Here is a 9,093-nt window from a genome sequence, read left to right on the forward strand (position 1 = left end):
CTTTTAATGTGGGGTGCTGTTGTCCTGGCTGATCAGAAAATTCTCCCACTTTGCTGCCTACCATATGCGTATGGTGATAATCACTTTGTTTGGAGCATTATGATACCTGAAGTGGGACTTAAATCTCTAGTTCAGAAGTAGGGATACTACCACGACACTAAAAGACTTGCTCTTATTTTCTCTTGAAGAATAGTTGAAAGAAATGGGTGCCGTTTCTAAGGAGAAGGAGCGAATTATAATTTCAGCTAATATAGTGTCTAACAAGGGAAGTTGAAAGATTGGTAATTTACTGAGAAAGAGGTCAAGGGAGCTTGTGCTGGATGAAATAATTTTGGAGAAGGCACAGATGGAGGTAAAAGAGAAATGAGACTGTGAAGGGGGTTCAAGGCAATAGCAGAGAAGCCATATTTGACATAGTGGGCATGTGCTGAGGGAAGAGGAATGAGGAAAGGTCGCTGAACAAATGGCTTCAATAATAGTAAAATACAAGATCAGAAGGTCTTTGCATATTGTCTGTATAGTGGGGGAATCATGTATCAACAGCTCACCTCACTGTTCTTAATGAATCATACAACAAGATCCTCACTACACCACTCTTAAAAGTAATACAATAGAACGGGTGTCCTTCAGAGATTTTATTGATGGATATTGATTCAGTACAGGATAGTGATATTAATAGTATTACCATTTCAGGGAAGATTTAGAAGCCGAAACAAAGTCAACACAAGAAGTATAAATTTAATACAGCCACAATTATTCTTAAACAAACTTAAACAAATAGAATTTTAATTTGAATTTAACTCTTCACCAATTAAAAAAAAAATGCTTGCCCTTCAAAAGTGTTAATTAAACTATGAGATACAGGTTGTACAACTGAGGAGAATCCAGTTCTGAATATAGAGCAAAGATTGTGGAGAGCTTGAATTGCATTTTGAAAAAGCTCTGGTTTGGTTACTTCAGCTTGTTTTATTTTTCTATATCGGTCATGAACACTGGATTTCACAGTCAGAATTTTCATTTGATTCTGCAATTTATTTATTTTCTTGTGCTGGTGAAGTTTGTACTTGTTAAGAAGTATTCATATTCCCTTTTCCAACCAGCATCAACATCACACATGCTCTGTTAACCTGGAGATAAAGTTCACTCTGCTCAACAATATGCTCTAACCCCAAAATCAACCTGAACTCACTCCTCTTGCTATTTTAGCTTTGAATATTAGACAACCAGATGGCCTTTCTCAGCAACATTGCAAATGTAATTTAGGTTCGGCTCTTTACAGGCATCTAACAGAGAAATCTGTCCCTTCACCTGAGCTGAATTTGAATCATACTCCCAAAAATGAAGCAACCCATGTTCAGACCCGCTGATCCACTTAATCTGAATCATGTCTTGAATAGGATTTATCATTTTTTCCATAAAAATTAGTTTATACATGCAGTACCAAGAGGTGTAATAAATAAATTATCTGTTCAAATTGCACTGGGTATGTATTTGTTAGCACTCTTGCAGCAAATGGTACTTAAATACAACATTTATTTAAGGAAAATATGACAATTTAAAGTATAATTTGGCTTGATTTGCAGTTTTGCTTAATACGCCAAAATTATAGTTCATCATGTGAGCTATCGCTACATTTACCTTGCTTGTTATTAGGTTTTACCATCATCCATGCATACTTGCACAGATTTTCTTTATTGCAATCATTCTGCCAGTATAGAATATTTCTTCTGTTCAGGTTGGCTCCAGCACAGGCATTGTACCACCATCCTCCACCTGAAATTCCATTGAGCTCTAGTTTAGCACAGTTCTGAAAGTAGTTGTCATTGTCACTATCTTTTGTGGTGAATTTTTGGTTATCATGGATATACGCTTCTGTATCTTGTGTCAAAGCATCAGCTGCTGTTCCTTGATAAAGACCAAGCCTAATTTTGTACTTGGCTTCTTCACGTTCAATGAGGAATGGGTCATATTCTCCCCATTTCATTTCGCCATTCATGCCAATTAGCTTTATTCCCAATTTGTATGCTCTTGGCTTGCTAGTAAGTCTGTGCATGAATTCATTACCCAGCCAATGATCGCCATTAACCAACCCAAATCCTTGCTTGTAGTCTTGCCATGTTCTGTCAAAATCCAAGGAAGTATTGGCAGTGATGTGCTGGACCACTGTCCAGCCACCTTCTGCACTGTGCATGTCACAATACACAACTAGAAGTTCCTTCATTAGTTGAATGATATAAAGGCCATCTTTAGCCTTACCTTCTGACTGCTGAAAAATTTCATAACAATCATTTGGAAAACCTACATAAAACAGAGACATCAATTGAATCAGCATAGTAACCCAGTTTTAGAATTTCACATTGTTTTTGCATCTCTTGCATTTATTTTACAAAAAAATTTCTTGTAAGGAATTCTCTGCTATATCATTCTCCAATTCTATTAAAGCTCATTTTAAAGAACTTATTCTAACATATAGAGTCATACAGCATGGATACAGACCCTTCGGTCCAACCAGTCCACGTCAACCATAATCCAAAACTATACTAATCCCATCTGCCTGCGCTTGGCCCATATCCCTCCAAACATTTCTTATTCATATACTTATCTAAAAGCCTTTTAAATGTTGTAACTGTACCCTCATCCACCACTTCCTCTGGAAGTTCATTCCACACACGAACGACTCTCTGTGTAAAAAAAAAAAGGGCCCTCATGTCTTTTTTCTCTCACCTTAAAAATATGTACCCTAGTCTTGAAATCTCCCATCTGAGAGAAAAGACACCTGCCATTCACCTTATTTATATCTCTTATTATTTTACAAACCTCTACAAGATCAACTCTCAACCTCCCATGCTCCAGTGAAAAACGTCCCAGCCTATCCAGCCTCTCCTTATAACTCAAACCCTCCATTCCCAGCATCATCATGGTAAATCTTTTCTGAACCCTCTTCAGCTCAATAATATCCTTCCCTTAATATAAGCTCATACAAACAATTAATTTATTATCAGTAATTTATTTTCCTATTGGCTAATCTTTACAGGCTTTGTTAATGATAAAATAACATGCCAATAAAAGCCTGATCTGCAATCACACTGTATATTGTTGTCACAAGTTACTTTTCTGTGGTAAAAATGACATACAGGATATAATGATCAGTATAGCCACTGCTTCTACTTTCATTATTGACACACAATGATATTCACAGTACCTTCAACTGAAAGTTAAGTCAGACTTACCAACTTCTTGTTTCATATTGATGATATGAGCGTAATCCTTTGAAGTTAGTAGATGGGCATTTTTCAGTTCTACAGATCGTTCCGCACTTGTCAAAATAGTGCACTTCAGTAACATAAGTAGAATACAGTTGAGAAAGCTCCATACATTCATGGCTGTGATTTGTTTCAGTCAATTTGGAAACTGAAAAGAAAACACTGGAGTTTTGTGTCAAACATTCTACTTGTTGGTGAATTAAAGGCTTTCCCATTCGTGCCATTTCTTTTTACTATCTGGCTTTTCACTTGAAGTTTGAGCTGTCAGCCAACAACTTTGGTCTCACCACCAGATGGTTACAAGTGGAGTCTAGAAACTACCTATCACTCCACTTAGACTACTAGAGCTCTGATGAGTTTCTACAATTCCAGCTAGAGTTCCTATGTGGAACTTCATGGATTACCATACCAATCTTGGGAGGAGGAAGAACAATTGATATTGCCCCCGATATATTGCAAAATCCATTAACTAGTAATGTGCATTTTCTGGTACTGATAATTGAGCAATCAACAAAGTGAATGAATCAACCCATTTGGCAAATTTAGGTATGAAAGCTATAAATGATAATACATAATTATTCACATTTTATTCGGAGCTTTCAGCTGGTAGACTGTGAATCAAACGATTAATTGCAGGTAACCAGAAGAATCTAGATCAGAATATATGTAACAATCTCAGATACAAATAAATTATAAATCACACTTCTGTTAGGAATTATGTTCTATGCTTAAATAACCTAGAGCATTTAATGGGACACTGATTATTTCAAGGATTACCTTTCTACGCTGGCCTTATTATAGCTCTGAACAAAATAATCATTCCAATGAGAATCTGCACAAATGCTTCTGTCTTACCTTTCAAAATTAAGGAAATCAAGTTGATACAATGCAGACAAATCTCAGGTTAGCAGAAAGATGATTTCTCAAACAACACAGCTATCCTTGTTGCTTCCACGATATCTCTCTGAACTTTGGCAGGTGCTGATACTTCAGTCCAAAGTGCAACAAGTTCTCAATTCCAAGCTTCTATCAGTTACTGAATCCCAACACTGAGAGCTTGCAGGATTTCAACAAATGCTCTTATCTATACACTTTGAACTACATTTAAGACCTGGCTTTTATATATTACATTTCACAATCTCAGAAATTACAAAGCACTTAACAGCTGACAAAGCACTTCTGAAATATATTCCTTAACATGACATCTAATGATTCACTATGTGGCTCAGTGAACAGCACTGAACAAGTAATGTGTTATTTGGTGATGTTGGTGTCCATTTGCAATAAAAAGCTGTACATTACTGTGAAGTTCTACAGTTAATAAGGTCATTAACAAGCAATAATCCCCTTTAATAGAGAACTCTCCACTGACTAGTGAGAATCTCAACTCAATATCCGGAAACTAGCAGTGAATTGTTCCCAATTTCAGATAGGCCTTGCCCTGGACTTCTCATATGATTGTGCAACACTTCCACTCATTGTTAAGGTGCTGATGAGATTAAACAATGACCAAGCTCCCATAGAGAACATAACATGTAGCTCTTTGTACAGTGTAATGAGGCCTTTTCTATCCATCTGAAAGGGCAGATGAAACATCGGATTAATGTTCCATCTGAGAGACAAAAGCTCCAACAGTGCAATGCTCCCTTTCTACAATACTGGAGATGTTGACCTAAATTTTATGCTGAAGTACTAGAAGTGATGCTTGAACTTACAGCCTTCTTCTCAATGATATGAGTAGAAAGAGAAAAGTTACTGTAGCTCCCATTACTTTCTCTATGGCAACATCTTCACAATCAACTTATCAACCAATCAACATTCCTTTCTCCTGAAGTATAATTTTTTGAGATTGACACTTGTGTTTGTCCTGAAATACAATGCATCTTTCTTATCAGTAATAGTCAGATTCTATAATATCAAGCATATGACATTTTAGTTAAATTAAAATCATGTCAAGAATGTTTGAAACATACAGCCTATCAGTGACATCTTTTAAAGTTCTCATTAGGCATTGGTGACATATTTTAGTACTAACAGCTACTAATCAATCTTCTGCAGGGTTGCAAAGAGTGAGGCAAAACCAAGTACAGTACTCAGATCCAGATTAAAATGCAGGGGGATGATTAGAAATGCGTGAGCAAGGAGGCAGGACTAGGGGACAAATTTGTTTAGAGAATGTGTGCAGGACATGCGAGAAAAATGGGGTGGAGGGGCAAGAGGGGAATATAGAACATGAGCGGTGAAGCTGGCTTAGCAGCAGGAAGGTGGAAGGCAGTGGTGATGGTGAGTGCGCCTTCCTTTCTGCGAAGTTGCATTTTCTCAATAATGCAGGGTTGTGCATGTGGTGGGTATTTTCAGTTGGCTGGAAATTTCCCAAAATAGGGTTGATTTATGGTTATGTTCTATTAGCTCATAAATCTTGTCGTATTGGTCAAAGGTTAAGTTTACACATGGTGCATGTGAGAAGCCTTGGACTTCAGTATCTTTGCACTGAGGCCTTTTTTTAAATGTCATTTTTAGTGACCGTTTCAGTGAAGTTTCATTGTACTTCATGGAGAATTTTCCCGCCATGTCTTACCAAATTCACCTCACAAATTTTCTTCCCTTTTCTGATTGTAGCCTCATGTTGCCAATCTCCATCCCTGGGATAACTCACCACTGCTGGGATAACCTGGTGGACAGGATGGTATAAAGGTAGAAAATCATCTTTCCCCAGGACCAGCAATAGAGGCCATGAATCCAGTCCATACCAGTCTAGTATGCGGTTACCACCTGGGTCTCTGCAGTCTCAGCTGTCTGGAGGAATGCACAGCAATGTAAGAAAGAGGTGAATGACCTTCCCCATACTGCAAGTGTAAGCGCCACAATCTTCTCCCTGATATCTTATGCTCATTCTCTGCTAGTGTAGTCACATCACACTAAGGCTCATGGCACACCACTCTCGCTATTGCCCCACAACATTATCCCTGCTTACTGTTATCCACCCGAACCCTTAGCACTACTAGCCCTGCATACCCTCTGCACTGCCTACTATCCTACTTGGAACACCTCCCTATTGCACTAAAAGTAATAGCTGTGCCACTCACTTTCATCTCGTTTAGTTCCTGCTTCCTCTCATTCAGGATGAAAACAGTCCACAATATGGGATTCAGCTTCTTGCTGTTTATTTGGAGATGATCCTGACTCTGACCTTGCTAAGTGGCTGACTTAGCACACCTAAGCCCATGGACTTATATCAGAGGCTGTTCTTAAACTTAGTACGCTGGCACCCTCTGACAGGTTACTTCCCCTCACTTAACTGAGGACTGTTGACGACAAGTTTCCTGGCTTTGTGTTTGTGCTAAATTGCATGGCCATAGAGCAGTACATTGAGCCAGGTATCTCTGGCTGAGAGGCAAGGCCCAAAAAGGCAAAGCAACACTGAGATGCTGTGAACATTCAGATAGACTCAGAGTGAGTGCTAAGGGAGCAAGTGAACAGCCTAGAGCTGTAGCTTGGTCCAGGCCATGAGTTGGGTGCATATCCCTGATCATAGGGTGTCCTTGCTGCAGCATGACAAATGCAGCCCAAGGTACAGCAATGAAACACAGAAGAGTCCTGTAAATGGATCAAAAGTATGTCATGAGGGGGAAGAGTGGGAAGGCACCCATGATCATATCCTGAGATGCTATTGTGTAGTGAGTCTCCTTCAACTGGATGCAAGCTGAAGTCTTCAGGTACTTATTGACTTCCACATTGAGAATTCTTAACCTTTATGGTGCACTTGCTGCTTTGTGAGAGTGGAGCTATTTGAAGGCATGGCGGGGGTGATGGTGGTACACTTTTCCGTTCCCTGGCAGTTGGTAGGACCCGAGACTTGGGCAAATGTTAGTGTTCATTAGGGGAAGGGGGAAAGAGTCGGGCAGAAGGGGGAGGTGGCAATTCATGATGACTTTGCTGGGAGAGGGAGAGATGATTTATGGAATGTTGCTATTTAATGGATGAGAAGATAAAACTTTTTCTTCTGACTGTTCATTTATGGATTCACTACTAATAAACAATTTCTAGGAGGACATCTGGGACTTACTAATCTGCGTGGGTATGTACGAAGTTTAGAACAAGGTTTAACAATGCTGTTAAGATTAAGTGTTTAACACAGACCAAAAACATTTAAGTTAGGCATTCAACAATCCTCACCAGGAGTGTTTCCCTCAATAAGGTCATTGTGCAATAACTGATAGGTTTGTGGTAGGTTTATAGTTTATAAGAGTTCACCTTTCACAATGAGAAATCATCAGATAAAGCCTATAGTTAGAGATAATGCTTTGGCTGGTAACATCAGGCTAGATTTTGCAAAATGCAATGAACAAACAAGTTCCACTCCATTATAGACTTTCCTGAATTGAGGGTTCCTGCCAGCCAACTTCCATAAAGATACAGCCCTCTATATCTGCATGACCAGGGAAACAACAGTAACCAACAAGAACATCTAAATCAGGCTGAAGAGTTGTTAATGAGTAGCACAGTGTCTGAAACAGGGAGTGGTGACCAAAATGTTTTCATTAAATGTCAAATCAGGTACAAAATGTGAAATAAAGGGTGGAATTTCCTCCCTCTCTAGAACTAGCTGGGAAAATGATGGAAAGGCAAATAATTTGGGCGGTGGGGGGGCAGAAGTTTGGCACCAGGATATACTTACACCCTCCTTCCTGCCACTAAGTTCTAGGTGGGAATTCCTTGGTTGGTTTCCAAACACATCATAAGACAAACACTTAAGTGATTAATTAACAACCACTTTGTTATGTGTTTGAACCGTTTATAGGTCTGATTATTCTTGTTGGTGTAGGCAAAAGAAATGGCTGCTCTGCAGGAGTGGCCTGCCATTGGGTTGTGGATGTTCTTGATTTGCTCCAGTCTGGGGTGACGGAGAACACAGTTTAGGGTGGGCTAAGCAGTGTCTACTGAAAGCTAATCACCTCCAATGGGATCTAGGTGTCCTCTCAACAACCCCACCGTGATATATCTACCTCCAAAATCTCTTACCCTCCTGTTGGTCTCAGTCTTCTGCATTGCCATGTAGCCAACAGCCTTAGCCTTGACATAGTGCTGCGCCTCACAGTGGTTGCTGACTTCTGATTGGCCAGTAGCTTCAGGTGGGTGGCACATCACTACTGCAGGACTTGATTGGCCAAGATGATCATTAGGCCATTGCTTAAGTACCTGATTAGCACTTCCTCTGACAAGACTTTCCCACTCGTGGGGATAGGCAATGACTGACCCTTAAGACACATGTCCCATTATTAGGAGACAGTAAGAACTGTTGATGCTGGAGTCAGAGATAATACAGTGTGGAGCTGGAAGAACATAGCAGAACACAGAAAAGAAGACCCTTCTGAAGAAGGGTCCCGACCCGAAATGTCAACTTTCCTGCTCCTCTGATGCTGCCTGGTCTGCTGTGTTCCTCCAGCCCCACACTGTGTCCCGTTATTAGAATTTCTTTTCAAAAAAATAAAAAAAAAATCCTTGCCAAAGCATGGGAAAGCAAGACTGGATAAACCATGAGACGAGATATGAGCAGATTTAGACCATTTGCCCATTAAATTGGATCTGCCATTTGATCATGGCTGATATGTTCTCAACCCCCTTCTCCCCTGAACTTTTGATTCCCTTACTAAGCAAGAACCTCTCTCTGTCTTAAATACACTCAATGACTTGACCTCCACAGCCTTCTATGGCAACGAGTCCACAGATTCACACCCTCTGGCTGAAGAAATTCCTCTTTATCATAGTTCTAAAGGGTCATCACTCTGGAGGCTGTGCCCTCAGGTGCTAGTCTCTCCTATGAGTGGAA

General features: G+C 39.8%; 1 protein-coding gene across 1 annotated transcript; it reads right to left on the bottom strand.

Annotated features, from left to right (window-relative positions):
* Positions 1–626: 626 nt before the first annotated feature.
* On the bottom strand, positions 627–8,534 carry zgc:194887 (uncharacterized protein LOC571819 homolog). The gene is made up of 3 exons (XM_020514295.2): positions 8,286–8,534; positions 3,231–3,411; positions 627–2,298 (listed from the first exon to the last, which is right to left on the bottom strand). Exons 2-3 carry the CDS (start codon positions 3,379–3,381, stop codon positions 1,604–1,606), a joined length of 846 nt encoding a protein of 281 aa, XP_020369884.1. The 5' UTR covers positions 3,382–3,411; positions 8,286–8,534; the 3' UTR covers positions 627–1,603.
* Between the last annotated feature and the right edge of the window lie 559 nt (positions 8,535–9,093).

This window comes from Rhincodon typus, chromosome 8 (assembly GCF_021869965.1).
Source record: "Rhincodon typus isolate 14 chromosome 8, sRhiTyp1.1, whole genome shotgun sequence".
In the NCBI taxonomy this organism is placed as follows: domain Eukaryota; kingdom Metazoa; phylum Chordata; class Chondrichthyes; order Orectolobiformes; family Rhincodontidae; genus Rhincodon; species Rhincodon typus.